The sequence below is a fragment of the Leuresthes tenuis genome, unplaced genomic scaffold (assembly GCF_036924035.1).
Source record: "Leuresthes tenuis unplaced genomic scaffold, fLeuTen1.0.hap1 SCAF_10, whole genome shotgun sequence".
Lineage (NCBI taxonomy): Eukaryota > Metazoa > Chordata > Actinopteri > Atheriniformes > Atherinopsidae > Leuresthes > Leuresthes tenuis.
In genome coordinates, this window is record NW_027325364.1 from 36764436 (window position 1) to 36786525 (window position 22090).

Sequence of the window (22090 nt, forward strand, 5' to 3'; positions counted from 1 at the left end):
AACGTTATTTCACAGTTTATTTATCACAACGGCAAGACAGAAAAAAACAAGTGATTTTATTCTTTCTTTTAACTTATTTTGGTGAATTTGTAATACCTTCGAAGACTGGGATGCAGCAGAAGAAAAAGAGAGAAGTGAATATGAAAAGAAAAAGGAGAAGCCCACAAGGAGGTGACACCGGAGGAATTGAACAAATTTGAGGATGACAAGGACGAGATGAACACAAAGAAAACCATGACATGGGCAGTTAAAACACTAAGAGACTTCCTGGCTGACAAAGACATGGATATCAACTTTGAAAACTACACTGACTCCCCATTAAACCTTCAATGTCCTATGGACGTGCAGATCATGTCCATATTGCGTCCGTCGGTCCAAGACCAATTCTGTACTTCTACACAACATGCAAACTAGGTCCGCTATTTGGACGTCTAACTATGACCCCACTTTGATGTCAGTATGCAGATTTTAACCATGGACTAGGTCACTTTTTTGGACGTCATGGGGACGTCTAACACAGACGTAGGAAATTTTCAAAATGTATTATCTGTTTATTTTTTAATTTATTATCAATGTTATTAATGAATATGAAGATACATTATTTGTGATTAAACTAATTATTTATTTGAGTAGATGATATTTTGTTATCTATTTAATTTCATTTATGCATATTTTTGTTTATTTGGAAATGCAATTGTGGAAAATTTTGATAGGCCTATTTCAACCACTGATCTGAAAATAGTATTTTTACCAGAGAGGGTCCCAAAGCGTCCCAAAGCTTGTTGAAGAAATTGCAGTGAGCTGGTTAGGTTCAACGGTTTCCTCCATTCTCCATTTTTAGCTCCTGCCCTCCATCTTAATTTGCGCCACCTTCACATTATAATCACGTAACTGAAACCCGCCTATGTTGCCACAGATTTTGGCGGAGTAATATTTTAAGTGATGAGTCAGGCGTGCTCATTTAAGTGTGGTCTCAAACTTTCGGCACTATTCAATCAGTGGGTCTACACGATGAGATAGCTATAGTTGGGTTATGCTCCTTATCTGAGGGTAATTATCCTTGGATATATGGCAGTGAATGAATCGAATCACTGGCACAAAGCATGTCATACCCCAATACAATAGGTGGTGCTGTACCCATTTTAACTATTGCTAATAGAGCTGCTTCCGGTTGACCTCTTCACCACCAACAACAACAACAAACTCAGGTATTTGAGAAAGATGGCGAACGAAGAGCAGGATGAAACTGCGTCCCTCTACATTTCGTTTGTGATGAGCTGGTTATGGCACAAACACGATGCTCCATGGGTCAGGTCTTTAAAGCTCTACAGAACGCTGAGGACGACCCATACATTTCAATCAGGTGTGCTGGAGCAGGAAAACATAGACTTAACTAGACTTATTCTATCAGGTGCTGCAAAAAAGAGTTGGTGGGAAGAACACCAAGTACTGTGTTCACAAAGTCCCTGATGGGTATGTTTCTACATACAGTATGAATTTTGTGTGTGTGATGTTTGGATGCTCTGTTTGAACTTTATTTTCCGGATGTGGACCAGTCTGCATGCCTGCCTTAATTTGCCTTTTTTCTTGCTTAATCCTTGTGCACCCCTTGGTACATGTTTTGCATTTCAGTTTTTGTTATGAAATTTTCAATCTTTGATCTTCAAATAGGACTATAAAACACTGTGTAGAAGAGAAAGTTCCATCTTTTACCCGTTTTTGACATTTTTTGCACCCATTATAACATTATAATTATAACATCAATTCATGATCCTTCTCTACTTGTTGGCATAAAACAATGTCTGAGCATGTCATAACGGGTGAAAATTAAAAGTTCACAACACAAATTGTGGTCTTAAAGACCAGCTTTTCGGAAAAGTGGGTGGCAACCTAGGGTACACTGATCAACGTAGTATAAAGGCTTCATGATCTGTGTTGTTCCTACATAAATCATTGACATTGATTTATAATTATCATTTATTTTCTTTATCCTCTTCACTAATGCCCTACTAATATGAAGGGGAAGGTGAAAAGGGCAAGAAACCTTTGAAGAGGACAAAGGTTTACAAAGCAATACAAGGTAAGCCCATCTTTCATGATGACTAAGGGAGAAAGCCAATCTGTTAATAATAACTTGATTGGACAAAACATTTCCTCTCTTGTTGACATTAAAAAAGATACAATGCCAACTGTCTACCATGGCTATTTGCAACATTTGCTGTGAAAGCGCCCTGCCCGGCTGGTGAGCCATCGCCTGCCATGACTGACTCCACGGAGGAACAGGTGGCCTCTTTCCTCTTGTCCAAGGGGATAAAGCTGGACTGTGACACAGTGGAAGTGTGCCACCCGCTCCCAAGAAGAGGTAACAATGACAAACCACCAATTATGCGATTTAGTAACCGGAAACACAATTCTTCTCTGCTAAAACAGGGCAGGTTGCTCAAAGGGTCAGACGTCTTCATTAACGAGCACCTGACCAAGAAGAACGCTGACATTGTGAGGAAGGCCCGGTTCCTGAGGGAGCAGAAGAAGATCCAGTCTACATGAACCACGAACTGTAAGGTCTTCATTAAGCTGAACGGAACACCGGAGGAGGTGAAAGTTGTTGTTCAAGACATCACGGAGCTGGACAAATATAATTGAAGTCTTTGAGGAACATTTGGATCACAGGTGATATCACTGTCACCATGTCACAAGTTACAGAAACTGTTTCTTCATCATTTATGGACACAACACTAACACCTACGACTGTTAGTGCCGATAACCTGGAACTGAAAACATTCAGCTATATGGACTATAAATGTCAGGACATGGAAGAGGATGCAGACCCAGATAATAACTTCTTCAATGACTTCATTGATAACTGCTGCTACTATACAACTGATCAATACAACAGGACAGTTAAAGTAGACAATAGGCTCTCAATCATACATTTCAACAGCAGAAGTTTATATGCAAACAGCATATTTAACAGCATCAAAGACTGTCTGAGCCAGTTTAAACAGCCTTTTAACATTATTACCATCTCTGAAACCTGGATCAGCTCTGAGAAGAGAGCTGACTTTGACCTGGAGGGTTATGAGTTCAATTATATCAACAGAGAAGGGAAAACTGGTGGAGCAGTAGCTGTGTATGTGGACAGAAACCTAAAGTATAAAAAAGTTGAAAACATGACCAGAGTGACTAAATATGTATTTGAATGTATAACAGTTGAAATATATATGGAAAAAACTAAAAATGTTATTGTTAGTTGTATATACAGAGCTCCTGGCTCTAATATGGAAATATTTAGAGAATGGTTTGAGCAAACATATACAGTTACATCTCAGAAGGTCTTTTTCATCTGTGGTAACTTTAATATAGATCTACCTAACTTAAACAATCATAAACCTACTGAAGAGTTCATTAATACCATGTACAGTTTGAGCCTTTCTCCCAGAATTACTAGACCCAGCAGGAACACACTTAACAGTGCCACATTAATAGATAATATATTTACTAATATCTTAGATAACAATACAATAAGTGGATTAATAATTCAGCATATTAGTGATCATCTACCAGTTTTTGTTGTTAGTGACAATTTCTATATGAAAAATAAGGAGAAAATTAAACCGTGGTTTAAGAGTAAGAACAGAAGAATCAATCAAATCATTCAAAGATTAATTATTGTAAACTAATTGGGAGTCAGTATTGCAGGAAGATGATATTGATAAAGCATATGAAAATTTTCGGAATATCTTTAAATTATTATATGACAAAAACTGTCCATTAAAAATGTTCTCTCATAAAAACAAATACTCAGAAACTCCATGGATCACAATGGGATTGCAAAATGCCTGTGAAAAAAAAAAGAACAAACTATATAGAAATTTCATAAAGAATAGATTATTGGTGGTAGAGAATAAATATAAAAAAATAAGAATAAATTAACTGCTATTTTACGAATACCTAAACGGGATTACTACAGTAAATTATTAGATAGAAATAATAAAAATATGAAAGGGATTTGGAATGTACCAAATAATATTATCAAGACAAACGCTGGAAAAATTAGTTTTCCACAGTTTTTTTTTACAAATAATGATGACAATTTTGAGACAGTAAAGATGTGTTTGATAATTTCAATAAATAATTTGTAAGTGTGGGACCTAAACTGGCAGAACAATCCTGATCTTACAACAGCTGGAGCTCTGAATTAAACATTAATCAGCAGAAATCCTTATTCAATGTTTCTCACTGCAGTGGGAGAAAGAGAAAGTTTGGATATTGTCAGTAAATGTAAAAATAAAAGGTCAACTGACTGTGATGGTATTGACATGACAATAATTAAGAAAGTAATTGAGGAAATTATTCAGCCTCTGACTTACATCTGTAATCTGTCATTTCAAGTGGGTAAATTTCCAGAAAAGATTGAAAAAGTAATTCCACTTTATAAATCTGGGGACAGACACCATTTCACAAATTATAGGCCTGTTTCTCTACTTCCATAATTTTCCAAAATTCTGTAAAAATTATTTGTGGGTAGATTGGATACATTCTTTCACAAACATAAACTACTTTCTGAAAGTCAATATGGATTTAGATCACAAAGATCCACAGCAATGGCAGTCCTTGAATTAATAGAAGAAGTCACCAGCTCCTTAGACAAAAAGAAATTTGCAGTTGCAGATATTTATTGATCTCAAAAAAGCATTTGACACAATAAATCATGAAATATTAATCAGGAAATTGGAGCGCTATGGTATCAGGGGAGTTGTCCTGCACTGGATGAAAAGCTATCTAAGCAACAGGCAACAATTTGTGCAAATGGGTGACTGCCAGTCATCTTGTTTGGACATTGTTTGTGGTGTCCCCCAGGGGTCAGTATTGGGACCAGAATTGGTCATTCTTTATATTAATGACATTAGTAAAGTTTCTAAAATACCTAATTTTGTTTTGTTTGCAGATGATACGAATAATTTTTGTACAGGTGATAATTTGCAGCAGCTTTTGGCTGAAATCAAGTTAGAGTTATGTAAACTAAAGATATGGTTTGATATTAATAAATTATCATTAAACTTGGATAAGACTAAGTTTATGTTGTTTGGAAACTGCAAAAGCAAAACAAATTTGCAAATCCTAATAGATGATGTGTCGGTGGAGAGAATTAATGAAATTAAGTTTCTGGGAGTGATGGTAGACCATAAGATTAGCTGGAAACCGCATATTAAATACATTCAGTCTAAAATATCCAGAAGTATTGCTGTTCTCAGCAAAGCTAAACATTTTCTAAATTATGCTGCACTTCATATTCTATATTGCTCACTTATCTTGCCTCACTTGAGTTACTGTGTGGAAGTATGGGGCAACACCTACAAAACTTTGCTGCGACTGTTATACACATTACAAAAAAGAGCCATCAGAATGGTTCATAAGGCAGGATTCCACGACCACACTAACTTATTATTCATAGAGTCCAGCCTCCTCAAACTCCCAGATCTGGTAGAATTTCAAACAGTTCAGCTGATGTATAAAGCTAGAAATAAACAACTACCAGATAATATTCAAAAACTGTTCACTGATAGAGTGGGGGCTATGATTACAGGGAAAACCCTAACTTCAGAATCTTGAGGGTTTTAACCACCATGAAGAGAATGTGCATTTCAGTCAATGGTGTGAAGGTCTGAAATAAACTCCAACAAGAGCTGAAGCAAAGTCAAAGCGTGAGTCTGTTTAAAAAAAGGCTCAAACTGGGGATTTTCAACAGGTACTGTGATGAAGAGGGGAGGTGAATGGTATCACTACTCAGCACTGTATGTGGTGCATTTAGGGGTGCTTGGCCCACTTCACTTCCCCTGGTCCTCTGTTGCTGCATCCGAATAAATAAGTTTTACTTCTTCATAAACCCTTTCAGACAATTTGCATTAATTAATGCAAATTCATTTTGTTAATGGAAATTTTGTTTATGTTATTAGTTTCTATTTATGTTCAAATTTATATATGAATATATAATGCAATGTTGAGCTTCTACTGGTGAATATGTATATGTTGTTTGAGATTGTTCTTTTTGTAAATACTGTTTACCAATCACTTTTGTGGTAATTGTCTGAAATAAATTAAGTCATTTATTCAAAGTTTTGTATTAATCTAGTATTGGTAGTGGATGCATAGACAACCTATTTTTGCTTATGGGGACTGGCAGATTGCCTTCATATTTCTAATCACTGGTCTTTTTCTACTCCACCTAGGAGTCATGAAATTTGATGGCACAGCCACAGAAGACATCAGGATGTGATCTTCAGGTGGAGGACACACAGCTGACTGATAGTGTTTTTCTATTTTTTTTTTTTTACCACAATTTCATTTGTTTTACTGGTTGTTGAAATATTTTCGCCAGTGATGAATAAAAATTCAAATGGAAAGACATGAGTGGGGTGATTTATTTGTACAGCTTGTTGTGTATAACTGTAGTTCCAGAAGGTGGAGGACCTGTTCACTGTACCAGTTCATTTTCCTGTAGCTTTGTTTGGCTCAGCTCCACATTCAAACTGGAAATGCTTTACCTTTGTATGCATTTCCAGTTATCTGCTGCTGAGACAATGAAATGAAACTGTGGGGAAATTAACTGGAACACAATGCCACCCTCTGAAATGGCACTACAGTTATGCACAGAGCCTATAAAACCGATTTCTGAAAGATGTTGCTCATTTGACCTAGAATTAGCCCTTATCCGGAGGTCCTGGGAATGTCAATACAAGACTTACGGAAAACGTTGGGAAAAAATACATCATCTGGCGTCATTGTCTGCACCTTAAGGGGACCAAAATTTGACGTGCGAAAATGACCTAGAAAAGACGTTGTTTCATGTCAGTGGGCCTACTCAATGACATTTTGCAACGGTTTTATTCGTCTGTCTGGTCGACCAGGGAAGGAGGAAAATACAGTGTTGCCTATCTTCAACGCCATTTAAGTGATATCAACATTATTGGTGACATTGGTGTTCAAGACCAGTAATGTGGTTTTTAAGCTGATAGTGAAGGTTACAGAAAGAGTGGGAAAGACACCAGCTTCCACCGTGCTCGCATCCCTGAGTCGGATTTCGAATTAATGTATATAAGTGTTCCTAAGGACCCCTACTGGAGGTAGTACATTTCATGCAGGGTGGGGTCAGGTTTTGAACCACAGTCACCAACATGATAGGTAGCAATCTTACTACACTATCCAGTTGATCTTACACAGATGTGTATACATGTTGACATCTGTTTTATCTGTTCCCTCCTTGTATCTAAAATGCTCTGCAACATTAAGTTATTCTTAAATTAATCTAGGACCACATAGAGACACTTGATTATCACTTATGTCAATACACAGTATGACCCTACAGCAATTTTATTCGAAGTGCAGGTTTGTATATCAGACTTGACACCTTGACAACACAATCAAGTGATCTGTGCCGGAGATGTCACTGTGGCAGGACTCATCTCTGCGGTAACGAAGAAAATTCAACAAAAGCATGAAGTGTGTCTAATAAAAATTAGCTAATGCCAACTGTTTCTTTTAAACCTGAATTTAACCTAAGAGCAACAGAAAATGAAAACTGTAAAACAATACCTTCACAACAGCCTTTTGAATGAAATCTTTTAGAATTCTTTTTCTATTATCATATGTTTAAATAATTTTGGGGACAATCTATAAAAAAATAGTTATTTTCCATTTTTTTCAATAACTTGATATGATGGCCCAACTTAAGACTGGAAATGCTTGTTTATCTACTTTATTATAAAAGGGGTTATTAAAAGAGTTATTGTAAAAGATCCCAAACCTCATGTCAGCTGAACCCTGAAGCATCGTCACAGTGAGTTCCATTCGGAGCAGAACAGTGCAGTTTATTGTACATGCACATTTATGTTCTAACTCCCAGCACTGCAACATGTGGCATACCTTTAACAGGTGTAAATGTGAGAGTTGATCACATGGACTTAACTCTATTATACATCTAAAACTGTTCTAGAATTATTCAGGTGATCGCTGCCTTTAAGCAGGTCCAGGAGGAGAAGATCGCTGCTGGCAGCCTATTCAATGATGCTCCTGTATAGTAATGCCACAACAATCAATCAGACACCGACTGTGTCTCCACAGGCCTGATGGAACACAACCAGGTATCAGCTTAATAATACAGAGCCTGATTCAGGGTCAAGCATGCAGCTGAGGCAGCACTTTACAGACAACAAAGTAGTAAGGAGGAAGTAAGAGAAAATTACACAATCACACATTTTCTCAACATTATCCCTATGACAAAGTCAACACCAATGTCATTCTGACTAAATACTTAGGCATGTCTTTTAAGTTAGAATGATCTTTTTTTTCATCATAGAGGTAGCATATTGCATGTAAAGAGGCTTACATCAGAAGCAGTGTGAGGAAATGTGTGAATTCCTGACCTACACTTCCCTTGAGTAAAAAAAAAAAAAAACATGAAAAAGACATCCACTGTTCCTACTGGAGCTCCTGCTGAAAGGTATGAGCAGGACCCTGCTCTGACGGTTAACAGGCTGTTGTCCTGTACAATAGCAGACTGTGCAGCGGCTGCTTATCCCTCACAGGTGCAATATTTATCCTGCTGCATGTGCAGTCCCCCACAATACAGTCCTATCAGTCTGCACCATGGTGCAAGTGTCATTCATCAACTCCAACATAGCAGCTCTTAATTTTAAACAACACACATACACACTAATAGAAATCAAATAGAATAGAATAGAATAATACTTTATTCATTCCCCAGTGGGGGAAATTCAAATTAGTCAAGTAGCTAAACATTTAAATATTTACAATGATTGTATATTATAATAATAATAACAATAAATAAATAAATATATTTGAGAAAAACATGTCAGCAGACACTATTAAAAAGCCTTATGGCTGTGGGGACAAAGAACCTCCTGAACCTCTCAGTCCTGCAGCTCAGTGAGATGAGCCTCTCACTGCAGCTGCTCCTCTGACCTGCCAGAATGGAGGGGATGTTTATTGTTCTCCAAAACAGAATATAATTTCCTCTTCATCTGTTGCTCCACCACAGCACTGTGAGGGTCTAGTCTTCTGCCTACAAAAGAACTGGCCTTTTTCACCAGTTTGTCCAGGCATCTGCAGTTTTTGTCTATAGTGCAAACCATCACCAGCTCCTTGGTCTTGGTGGTGTTCAGGAGATGTACTCCCTCTCCTGTCCACCGAGCACACATGCCACAACAGCCATATAATCAGAATACCATCCAGACATACTGTGGTCTAGCAGTCAAATAATCTATAATCCACGATGTCAGGGAGGGGGCCACACCCATACCTAGAAGCTTGTCTTTCAGTATGGGAGGCCGTACAGTGCTGAAGGCACTGAAGAATGCAAAGAACATGATTCTCACATATGAACCAGGCACATCCAAATAAGCATATGCCCGATGCAGCATGTAAAGATTTGCGTCTTGCACTCCTGTCTTTCTGGTAGGCAAACTGGAGGGGGTCAAGATCCCCAGCAACATGCAATCTCATGTGACGAACAAGGAGTCTCTCCAAGGTCTTCATGATATAAGATGTCAAAGGTCTGTAGTCATTCAGCTCCACCGGTTGGTACTGGTGGTATGAGACAAGAAGTATTCGACAGCACTGGGACTTTTTCCATCTGAAGGCTCATATTGAAGAGGACAGACTCCATCTGGGCCTGCAGCCCTCCCTGACTGAAGTCTCCTGAGCTCAGCGCCAACCTCCTACCTCCTCTATAGTTAGAAACCGGGGGAGCCGCTCAGGTTGTAGCAGAGGGATGGCAACAGGAGTGATGTTGCTATCAATCATGGAGATGGGGGTGGGGGTGCAAATGCAGCGAGGAGGGCTAGTGGTGGGAGTAGCTGCAGAGGTGTAGGTGCAGCTGGACTGAGGAGGCCAGGCGGTGGGAGCAGCCACAGATGTGGAGGTGCAGTTGGGCTCAGGAGGCCTGGTAGGAGAAGTTGCCTCAAAGGTGGATGTGCAGCTGTGCTCAGGACACCTGGTGGTGGAAGCTGCTGCAGAGGTGGATGTGCAGCTGGGCAGTGGAAGCAGTATGGAGGAAGCAGCTGAAGTGGTGGGAGCAGCAGCAGAGGCCGAAAAAGTCACACTATCAAACCTGTTGTAAATTTGGTTGAAAGTAATGGCTCTGTCTACATCACCTTCCACAGACTGAGAGTTCTTAAGTCTGTATCCAGTGATGGTCCTCATACCCCTCCACACCTCCTTGGTGTTACTGTTCTACATCTGTCTCTCTATTTTTTTCTTGTACTCCACCTTAGCTTGACGTAGTGTTTTTTTAAGCTCCTGTTATAACTCCTCTGCTTTTCTCCATCCCTATTCTGGAATGCCCTCTTTTTCTGGTTCAGGGGATCTTTAACGTCACTGGTGATCCATAGTTTATTATTAGGGTAGCACCTTACTGGAATTGCAGTGTCCCTACAGAAGTAGGAAAGTAAGTATGACAGAAGTAATTATGACAATATCATAAAAGACTATGAGAAAAATGTACTCCCCATTTTAAAGCTGCTCCTTATTCATTGTTTACGTTTTGGATGATTGATTTAAAGTCCAGTGCAACACAGAGAGAGAGCAAACCAGTTTAACCACTTCTTCAACAGATATCACTGTATTGTCTCCAAACCACTCTGCTCTCCACAACACCCATCCCCAGCAGTCAGGGGGAGGGAAGGGAAAATAACCTTCAACAGTGCCTTCGACATCATCCAGCCCATCCTACTGAGAGACAAGCTGAGCGGCATGGGAGTGGATGTGAACCTGGTCTCCTGGATTGTGGATTACCTCACAGAGAGACCACAGTTTGTAAACACTTTGGACACCGTGTTCTGCAGCACAGGGGCGCTGAAAGGGACAGTGCTCTCTCCTGTCCTGTTCACACTCTATACATCTGACTTCCAGCACGAGTCAGAGCTCTGCCACATGCGGAAATACTCTGATGACACTGCGACTGTTGGGTTTTGCAGATGGACAAGAGACTGTACAGGGGCCTGGTGGAGGACTTTGTGGGATGGTGCGGGTCTAACCACCTGCAGCTTAACACCTCTAAGACCAAGGAGATGGTGGTGGACTTCAAGAGGAAGAGACCCCATCTCCAGCCCATTTCCACTGAAGGCTCTGATGTAGAGGTGGTCAGGACCTATAGGTACCTGGGACTGCAGCTGGATGACAAATTGGACTGGACACACAGACAGCATCCACCGTAAAGGACAGCGACGTCTTTACTTCCTGAGAAGACTGGGGTCATTTAACATCTGAAAAAAACTGCAGCTCATATTTTACCAGTCTGTTGTGTCTAATGTTCTCTTTTATGCTGTCGTTTGTTGGGGGGGCAGTATAAAACGGAGGGATACTGGACGTTTGGACAGACTGGTGAGGAGGGTTGGATCTGTGGTGGACACAGAGCTGGACTCTCTGGTGTCAGTGGCAGAGAGACGGACCCTGGAGAAGACTCTGTCCATCCTGGACAACTCACAACACCCACTCCACAAAAACTCTGATAAGACAGAGGAGCATTTTCAGCAGCGGGCTGTTGTCCCCAGACTCTTTTATCCCCCTGGCCATAAGACTGAGTAACTCTTCACTGGGTGGCCAGGGAGGATCACGATTAAACCCATATTTAAATGCATATCTGTTTGCACATGAGCACATTGCACACTTTGCATATATATATATATACACTTACATCCTACTGTATGTTTTTACTAACTGAGTTTTTGTTTGCTGTTGTATCCTTCGGGATAAATAAAGTATCTATCTATCTATCTATCTATCTATCTATCTATCTATCTATCTATCGATCTATCTATCTATCCATCCATCCATCCATCCATCCTGTGATGACCTTAGAGGTTGTAGTAAACCACTTTTACCACAAGTTGAAATCACTGCACAGCTCTGCGCTGTTTGGGGCTGTTATGATCAGCTGTTATGATCAGTGCACTAACTTATCAACTACAAAAAAAAGAAGTTTTAATAAAAACAATTTGTAAGGCAGAAAATGTTTTGACATCAAACCTGTTGAAGGAGAGCTGTAAGAGCCTCTGCCTCTCCTCTTATCTGAATGTACCACTGGCTGACTGTGATTTAATGACAACAGACACCAGTAACAAGCCAGCATGGTCTTTTTCGGACGCACACACACAATGTATAAATGTCTGCACATTCACAATGACACAAGTCAAATTCCCACCAGTTCACATACTCTGGCTGCTGGCTGTCATGTTGCAGGACAGGAAGGAGTCTTTTCCCACTCAGATTCTCAACATTCTTCTTTTGCAGCAAAGACCATTTATAGCAAATGGTCCAAGCTAAGTCCCATGGCACTGACTCCCAGAATGGTCTGATTCACCATAAAAGTATCTCACTGAACAAGACCATTCGCTTTATCTTATCCAAATATTCTCAGGAAACTTGACAAACAGCCCTACTGCTAAATATATGTGATATCCATTATGTCTGAGCTTACATGAGCCTTTGCCAAGAAAACTAAAAGCTTTAAGTGGGATGTAAATATCTGAGAAAGCAGAAAATGTCAGAATATAAAGACAGAAAACAAAATCATTATACCAAACCTGACGATAACAAAAAATTACACGTCATTCTACTGTTGTTTCTGCCCTCAAATCTCAGCTACTCTGCCACATAGAATAAATGAAGGAGACAAATAAAATGACTGCAGCACCAACATGTATGGAACATCAATACAAGTCATTCTGTTGTCTTATCACTTATTCATTAATCAGTGCCACAGCATACAATGCCCTGGACGTGAAGCAGATGCCGGTTGAGCAGTGTAGTGAAACTGTTGCATTAGGTCAAAGGAGCAGCCAGGCATGATTCCCCTGTAAGTACAAATAAAACATAACAGTACTCTGAGACCTACTGACTGCTTCATCAACCAGCTGATCATCACAGCAAACTGAAGGACAATAAGAGAGAAATTAATATGTAACGCCTGCTGCTGGGTCAAATAATATAACGTGCAAGATGAGTCCAAAACTATTTTTGCTATGAAATATCAGTCTTATAAAACTCACCACAAAACCAGAAGCATCTGAGGTTGGCTAAAAGAACACAATACAGAGACCTCACATGCACCAGCCAGACTGTAGATCAGTGGTACAGCGTGATCCAAATGAGTTAAAAAAAGTTACACCTTTCTCATGAATAACCAAATTACAACAATACAATAATAAAGCTCAATTAAGCTAATTTCAACTACAGTGCAAATGAGCCATCTATAATAATGTGGACTAAAATATTGTAGTATTAACAGTATGACAGTATGATTTTTTTAACTGCTGACCATGTCCTCCACCTGCAAACAGCGTTTTATCCATTTAATCAAAATGAAAAATTAAGACAGACAAACACAGAGACTTTCCAATTAACAAAAATTTACAAGAATTGAAAATCTGAGCCCTGGGAATTCTCATCGAGAGAACGTCTGGTTAGGGTCTCACTTGGCAGACCAAAAAAACCTTGTGATTGTGACTGATACAGAGGGATTCAGGCACTGAGTTACAACAGGATCCACCCAAAGACTGCAGTACAGCTCTTTATGAAAATATTGCGAAATAGGATCCTGAAAAATATTTTTAGTGAAGATACAGCACTGCAGTCTAGCCCTAAAACTGTGCAAGAGGTGTCACAGCCCCCCAGAATTTATTGTTCTTAACCTACCTCATCAAAGCTGATGTCTTCCTTCTTGAAAGCTGCAAAAAAAGACAAAGGAACAGAAAATTTAATCAGTGTCTGTACTTGTACATGTTTTGAAGAATAAGCAAAAGAAAAGATGCACCACAGAACCTTCTTACTGGGGGGAAATTTGTCAGCAAACCCTGGGGCTCAGACTGAGGGCCTGTCCACACGAGTATGCCGCCTCACCCAATACGCTTGTATTGTATTGTTTTTGAAAAACGTCTCCGTAAACACGACGTCGTTTCCAGAATGATCTGCATCCACACGGATTTACTGGAAACTACCAAAAACGCTGTGCCAGGCTTGTCTGTGGCGTTGTGACGCGGCTACACCAATACACTAAAACCGGAAGAGAAGTCATGGAGCATGCGTATAAAGGCATAGACATATAAAGAATCTTTATAATGTCTATGTATAAAGGTAGTACAAGCCTGTAGTCCACCATTGTTGTTGTTGTTATGACCGTAGACATTATAAAGTTTGGAAAAATACAAGTACAATGGACTTGTTAAAGTTTTATTCTTTATATTTATCTATGGTTATGATGTGTCTAGCGACGGTGGCTGAGGTTAATGGTTAGAGAGGCGGGACTTATATGTCATTGTTTCTGAAAAAATCCACAAAACGTTCTCGTGTGGACGGGCCCTGAGATGAATGAAGAGTTCCTGGAGACAGTTCACTTTTCTCAAGAAATGTATAACAATCTAACATTGAGCATGTTTTCATGTTTCATGAATTTTTCGCAAACCACCATCTCCACTGTAAACCAGTGCATCCACCTCATAAATGTAACTATTATTGTGGAAATATACATATCTGAGCTCACTGCACTTAACTCTGCTATTGTTTTGTATTTGCGTCTTAATGAACCAGTCCCAGTGTAATTTCTTTTGATCTTAAAAGTCAGTGACATTTAAGTTTATACCGGAGCTCCTACAAGAGCAATCACAGTAGAGTCTATCACAGGCTACGAAAATGTTTCCCTAACTTTGACTATTCTAAAAGAAAATGTGGAATCGTAATATAATTTTCTTTTAATCAAACAGAAGTATATCAAATATTTCATGGAACAGCTCAATTAACTTGAAGAAAGCTTTCTAATAATTTGATTCCCATTTTCATTATTTTTGTTTTAATATTAAAAGTTTATGGTATTCCAAAATACAGCATGATGTTTTGTTGAGTTGTTAGATCTTCATGATGTAAAAGCTGAATCTAAATTAAAGCTCTTTAAAAGTTATCAAAATTTTAGCTACATGTACGAACACAATGACAAACTCATTGCTCCCTTTGCTAACATCAAGCAACATTACTGCATCATTTTAATCTTTATGAGGGAGTATAGGAAACTCTACATGCTGTATAACTATGTCTGCAGCTCTGAATGACCCTTGCAGCAAAAGGAATTTGAGGAGAGTATTATTTATAACTAAATAAAGGAAAGGCAATTTTATATGTATAGCGCATTTCATAAACAAGTGCAACTCAATGTGCTTTATATAGCAGGAAAATAACAGAATAAAAGGATGAAAGGATGAAAAGATAAAAATGTGCAAAGACACGTAAAACAAATCAAGACAATAAAACTGTCAAGAGCAATGCAGGAAGGGAGGACCCAGATGCAGACTTCAATGAATTAACAAAAGTTTATTTCCAAAAACACAAAGCAAGAACAAAAGCAGCAGAGCCGGAGATAAAAAAATACTAGAACTGTGGAAAAACAAAGCACTATGAAGGAACTGTGACTGTGAAAAACAAGACTATGAGGCAAAACCAGACTTAGCGTTCGTGGTGTGAGCGTGGAAGATAAAGTGAGGATTTTGCAATGGGTGATGGTAACCAGGAAACTATATAATGTGGGGAGGTGATTCGTGATGAGGTGCAACTGTGGAACAGAAAACAGGTGACTTGAGTGAACTAAGTGACAGGGGGAAAAAACATGACCAGAAACATAACAAAGGATCTGAAAACTTGAAGATCAAACATAAAACGTGACAGAACCTGAAACATGACAATAATCAAAACATAAACCATAACATAACCCCCCCCCCCACCCCCCACCGCGTGGATGGCCCCCTGACATCCACAAAGACATCCCTAGCGGCCTAGGACCAGGTCCCATCTCGAGGACGGCCAGACCTCTGGCAACCCGGACGACCCTCCAGAGCTGCACAGAGAAACGAGGGCAAACGTGAGCCAGCCCTCTGCTCCCACTGGCGAAGGCGAGGACAGGCGTGAGCTCGCCCAGACTTCCACTGGCGACGGCAAGGGTAAAGATGAGCCCACCCGGCCCACCCCCCGGCGAAGCCCACAGCCCCCCCCCCTCAAGGAACGGCTCCCAGATGTTCCAAATTCAGAGGTGGGGAGGGAGGGGCTCTGAACGCCGGAGCAGGCTTGGTTGTGGCCACAGGCTTGGTCGTGGTTGTGGTTGTGGCAACAGGCTTGGGCTTGGTCGTGGCAACAAACGTGGGTGGAACCGCAGTCTCGGTCGTGGCTGCAGTCGTCTCGGTCATGACTGAAACAGACTTGGTCTTGGCGGAGTCAGCGGCATGCTGGTGCAGGACCTTGGCGTCAGCGGAGTGCTGGTGCAGGACCTCGGCAATCAGCGGAGTGCTGGGGCATGGCGGCGGTCAGCTTGGACATGGCGACGGCAGCCAGCTTGGACATGGCGGTGGTGGCTGGCTTGGACATGGCAGCGGTGGCCGGCTTGGACATGGCGATGGGCTGTGGGGACGGCAACACAGGAGAAGAAACTGGGGAGGCAAAAGGAGAGATGAGAGGAGAAAATTTCCACTGTCGCCTTGACGTGGATCTCCCTTGTCGTCGCCCATGTTTCCTGGAGTGCGGGGTCCCCGCCTGAACATATCTAGGATGTCCTTCAACACCCTCCACTGTTCAAACATGTTGGTCCCGTTGGCCACGCATTCGGCCAAGGCCATGAGCAGGCCGTGGAGAACCTGGTAGTCTGCTGGGTCCATTCTGGCAGAATCCTTCTGTCAAGAGCGATGCAGGAAGGGAGGACCCAGATGCAGACTTCAATGAATTAACAAAGGTTTATTTCCAAAAACACAAAGAAAGAACCAAGGGTGCGACAGAGCTGGATATCTATGGTTAACAAAATGCAAGACTATGATTAACAAGACTATGAAGGAACTGTGACTATGGCACTGTGAAAAACTAGACTGAGGCAAAACCAGACTTGAGTGAACTAAGTGACAGGGGAAAAAACATGACCATAAACATAACAAAGGACCTGAAAACATGAAGATCAAACATAAAACGTGACACAACCTGAAACATAACAATAATCAAAACATAAACCGTGACAAAAACCTTCTGTAAAATCTACTCAGTCGGAACCAGAAGTAGTGCAAGATAGAATTAATAAAATGCTTTGGTAAAAAAGGATAAGACAAGTAAAAGGGTAATTATAATAATAAACACGATTATCTGTAACTCTAACCATTGGCACCCATCATCACATTTCATAGGCCTGACAAAACAAGAAAGTTTTGAGCCTTGATTTAAAAGTAGCAACATTTGGTGCACATCTAAGTGTTTCAGAGAGTTTGTTCCATATATAAGCAGCACAATATCTGAATGATGCTTTACCATGTTTTGTCTTAGGACTATAAACCGTTAGCAGTCCCTTTCCAGATGACCAAAGGGTTCTTGATGGTTGATAGGGAATAAGAAGATTTAGCAGGTATTTTGGGCCCAATCCATTTAGGGATTTGTAGACCATTAAATTAATCTTAAATTTAACTCTCTCACACAGAGGAGGCAAGTGCAAAGATCTGAGAACTGGTGTGATGTGGTCGTATTTTTTTTGTTTTTTGTGAGTACTTGTGCAGCTGCATTTTGAACACGCTGCAATTTTTGGATGGTTTTCTTTGGAAGTGCCGGTATAAAGCCCATTGCAGTAGTCTAGTCTACTCGAGAGAAAAGCACGGACAAGTTTTTTCAGGTCTGGTTTAGATAGAAGGCCTCTAATCCTTGCTATATTTTTTAGGTGGTAAAATGCCGACTTGGTTGGTAAATTAATCTGGTTTTCAAAGTGTAAGTCAGCATCTAATATAACACCCAAGTTTCTGTCATGGTTTGTAGTCTGTAGTGATAGGGTTTTCAGATAAGCACCGACCTTAATTCTCTAATTTTTGTCAGGACCAAAAACAATAACTTTTTGTTCTTGTTTAGCTGCAGGAAATTGTGGGACATCCAGTCATTTATCAGTGAGATACAGTGATAAAGGGAATCAATCGGGCTATAGTCATCAGGAGAGAGGGCAATGTAAATTTGAGTATCATCCGCATAGGTATGGTAGTTGACATTGTTGTCTCGCAAAAGTTTTCCTAAGGGAAGCATGTAAAGGTTAAATAAGAGAGGACCAAGGATTGATCCTTGAGGAACTCCATACCTCATGTCAACCTTCTGGGAGACAAAGTTGCCAATGGAAACAAAATAGTCTCTGTCTTGTTGGGTATGATCTAAACCAGCAAAGGACCATATCAGGCAGTTTTTACCCATTTTTCTAGTCTTTCTAATAGTATAGAATGGTCGACGGTATCGAATGCAGCACTTAGATCCAGTAAAACCAAAACTGACAAATTACCAGTGTCAGAGTTTAGGCAAATATCATTTACCACCTTAATTAGTGCTCTCTCAGTACTGTGATTTGGGCAAAATCCAGATTGAAAGATATCAAACCGTTCATTACTATTTAGGAAGCTACTAAGTTGCTGATAGACAACCTTCTCAATGACCTTACCTATAAATGGTAGGTTTGATATTGGTCTGAAGTTATTTAGTACAGACGGGTCTAGAGTGCTCTTTTTTTAGTAGGGATTTAATAACAGCAGTTTTTAGGCCCTGTGGGAAAATACCAGATGAGATCGAGCAGTTGACAATTTGTAGCAAGTATTTGAACAGATGATTAAAGCAAAGTAGGAAAAAGATCTAAACAGCAGGTGGATATGTTTAATTGTGAGACAATCTTTTCGGGGTAGGTAGGTCAATGGTCTTAAATTCAGACATTTTTACTATGACTTCAGTGGGATAGGAAGGTAATATGTTTGTTCAAGCTGATTTATAGAACTTCTGATTGTTTTGATTTTGTCTCTGAAAAACACACTGGACGATATTCAGGGGGAGTTGACACTGGGACACTAATCATCCTATTTTTTAGAATGATTTTTTATCATATCAGAGAAGTAAGATTGTCTTGCGTTTTTTAATACTAGGTTGTAGTTGCGCAAGGATTCGTTATAGATTTCGTGGTGGATGTGGAGGCCTGATTTTCGCCATTTGCGTTCTGCTTTCCTACATTCACTTTTTTGGGCTCTTAGAGGGAATGCATTTCTCCATGGCGCTGCCGGCTTGGGGCACATCTGCTTTTCCTTGACTGGAGCAATTTTATTAATGATATCGATGATGTTTGAGTTAAAGTCATTTAAATGTTGGTCCACACAGGTTGACATAGAGGGAGGGCTCAGCGAGATAGCCTTAATAAACATGTCAGTAGTCTACTCATCAAAGTGCCGTTTTTTAACTATTGTATCATTAGCAGGAGTCTGAGGAGCAGTCGAGATATGAAAGAACACAGAGAAATGATCAGAAAGTGCAGCATCAACTACAGATACACTAGAAATATCAACAGCCTTTGTGACAACTAAGTCTAGAGTATGACCTCGATTGTGAGTTGGTCCCTGCACATGCTGAGATAGCCTAAAAGTTTCCAGTACAACAGTGAGTTCTTTTGCACATTTGTCCAGTGTCTTATCAATGTGGACATTAAAGTCGCCAGTGATAACTAAACAGTCATATTCAGTCGAAGTGAGAGACAGTAGATCAGTGAAATCATCTATGAAACTGCTGCAGTATTTTGGTGGCCTGTAAACTACTATAAATACAATTTATTGAGAATGTTTTAAGAGGAATGAAAGGTATTCAAAGGAGGAAAACCCTCCGAAGTGAATCAGCATTCTCACAATAGTGATCCTGTTTCTCATTATTATTATTACTATTGTGAGAATACTCATTCAGCATTCTCACTATAGTGACCCTGATTCTTTTCATTATTGTGATAATGCTGTTAAGCATTTCCTGTTTTTTTTATCATTGTGAGAATGCTGTTAAGAAAACATTCTCAAAATGTTAATCTTGTTCAGGAGATGGGAAATTCATGGGAGATTCATTCACCGCCATATATCCAAGGATAATTACCCTTGCTCAGATAAGGAGCATAACCCAACTATCGCTATAATCGAGGTAATCTCATTATGTAGACCCATTGAGTGTCAAATCTTTTGGGTTTCTTTTCACATGAGACTCTATTACAGACAGAAGCAGCTCACTGAGAGGCTCAGATGTTCACAGCTTCACTGTTTGTGTGCTTTGCTTTACTTCATGTTGAACTTATCCAGTGTCAAACTCATTTCTCCCTGAACCTTGAAATAAAATGTGAGCCCATTTCATTCCAGGCCATTGTTCGAATTAGCTGCTATGGATTAAACCATTTCTTTCTTTCTTCTTTATGTGTTTCTCCATTTCCCATTTAAGATCAGTGTTCTGGTGAGTCATTTAACCTTTGACCTTTTTCATGAGAACTGTTCATCTCTGTGTTGAAATGGCCTTCATCTTTCAGTTTTGTACTTTTACAATTCAATTTATTGTTCCAGTTAAACTGGCATATACGTGCCATTTCACTCTTTTAGAATAACTCAGCAAAATTTCAAAACTTTTCTGCTTGAATTTTTTTTTCCAGCAGCTTCAGATCATTCCACTATTGCCTGTTCACCTTCAAATTCCTTCAGCCAAGACTTCAGCAACTGGTTTTACTACTCAAATTGAACTTTTTTCAGCTTTTTTAGCATGGTTGACAATCCCCATTCAGCATTCTCACTGCTGTTTCGCAGGAACAGCTTTTTCTAGTTAATTTTGGTCTTCATCATCCAACACTAAAAATAACACTATTGGTAAACATTAAATCAATTTTCATTTATTGTAATTATTGCAATTAAATTAGACAATACACTTCCGACTGGGAATTGGCATTTAATGTATTTTTTGAGGATGACCAATCACAGTCTATTAGTCGTGACGTCATCACTAAACTAACAATAATCACCAAAGTAGTTATTTGTTTTCTGCCGTTTGCTGTAATTTTTCTGTCTTTTTGCTCCTGAAACACAACATCTTTTTGATAGTTTAGTAAGTGAGTCCTCAATGAGCTGGTAGAACTGTGGTAAGCTTCATCCCAGATAATGTGCAATTGACTTTGTTATCCAGTTGAGTGAAAAACTGCCATGCTTTGCTTTGTTTTTTTTTTGCTGTTGCCGACATCTGCTCCTTCCATTATAGATGCAAACACCAGCAGAAATAGCGCTGCAAACATTAGTTTCACGTCTCTGCGTAGTGACATGTAAGTCTCCTCCTGCCCGAAACAAAAATTATGAACAGTAGTCGACTGTGTGCACAGCCACAGCCTACTTTAGACTAACAAAATGTTATGCTTTTCTCTCGTAAAGTTGTCAGTGTGAATAATTCTCCCACCTCACAGCAACTGAGATGAAGATACTTCATCTGTAATATGACGAAGGCTCAGCTACACTCACTGGACATCATAGTTTGATGTTTTTAGAGAATTGTGGTTTAATGCAAGTAAACTTTGTGCTATAAGTGATAAAATAATAAGACTGGAGAAAGGAAGACAGCTTTGTCCAAACTCACTGTAAAATCAGTCCAGAGAAAACAGAAACTTCTCAGTGCGGCTTTTGCAGCTTCCTCTTACTTAAAGGAGTTTGTCTTTAGATCAAGCATATGATTAGATCATATTGTCATGGTTCTTGTAATTTTGTAATTTAGTTTAGTCTTGCTAATTCCTGTTTCCTCAGTTCCCTCCTGTCAGTCATCAGCTCCATTCCCGTCGCCCATGTTAATTCCTATCAGCTGTTCTCGATCACTCATCACTCTCCACACAGTATTTAGTCTCCGAGTTCCTCTCAGTTTTTGTCAGATCGTCACCGTCTAAATGCCCATGTTTTTCCTCGTCTCCGTGGTTCTGCTTCCAAGTTCTGTACAGTTTAGTTGTTGTCATTTCCTCCTTAGGTGTTTGTTGTGTTTTCTAGTTTTTTGGTTTCGTGGTTCTCCAGCATTGCTGTGATTTTTACTTATATTACAATAAACCCTTTAAGTTTCCGTCTGGCTCCTGTCCCGTGTCTGCATCTGGGTCCTCCTCTTTCGTCTCCATCGCAAACCCTGACACATATATAATGTATTCATATTTTCTTAAAGCCAAAAATAACGAAATAATAGAATGGAATGAAAAGCTAATGTACAGAGACTATTATACTGTAGATAT

At 39.7% G+C, this 22090-nt stretch overlaps 1 protein-coding gene across 1 annotated transcript in view; it reads right to left on the reverse strand.

The window, feature by feature from the left end:
* Positions 1 to 22090, reverse strand: part of cdk14 (cyclin dependent kinase 14) — a 228156-nt gene that overhangs the window by 195447 nt on the left and 10619 nt on the right. Inside the window, exon 2 of the mRNA XM_072395031.1 lies at positions 13714 to 13745. Coding sequence (XP_072251132.1) covers positions 13714 to 13745 — 32 coding nt within the window. The remainder of the gene's footprint in view (positions 1 to 13713; positions 13746 to 22090) is intronic.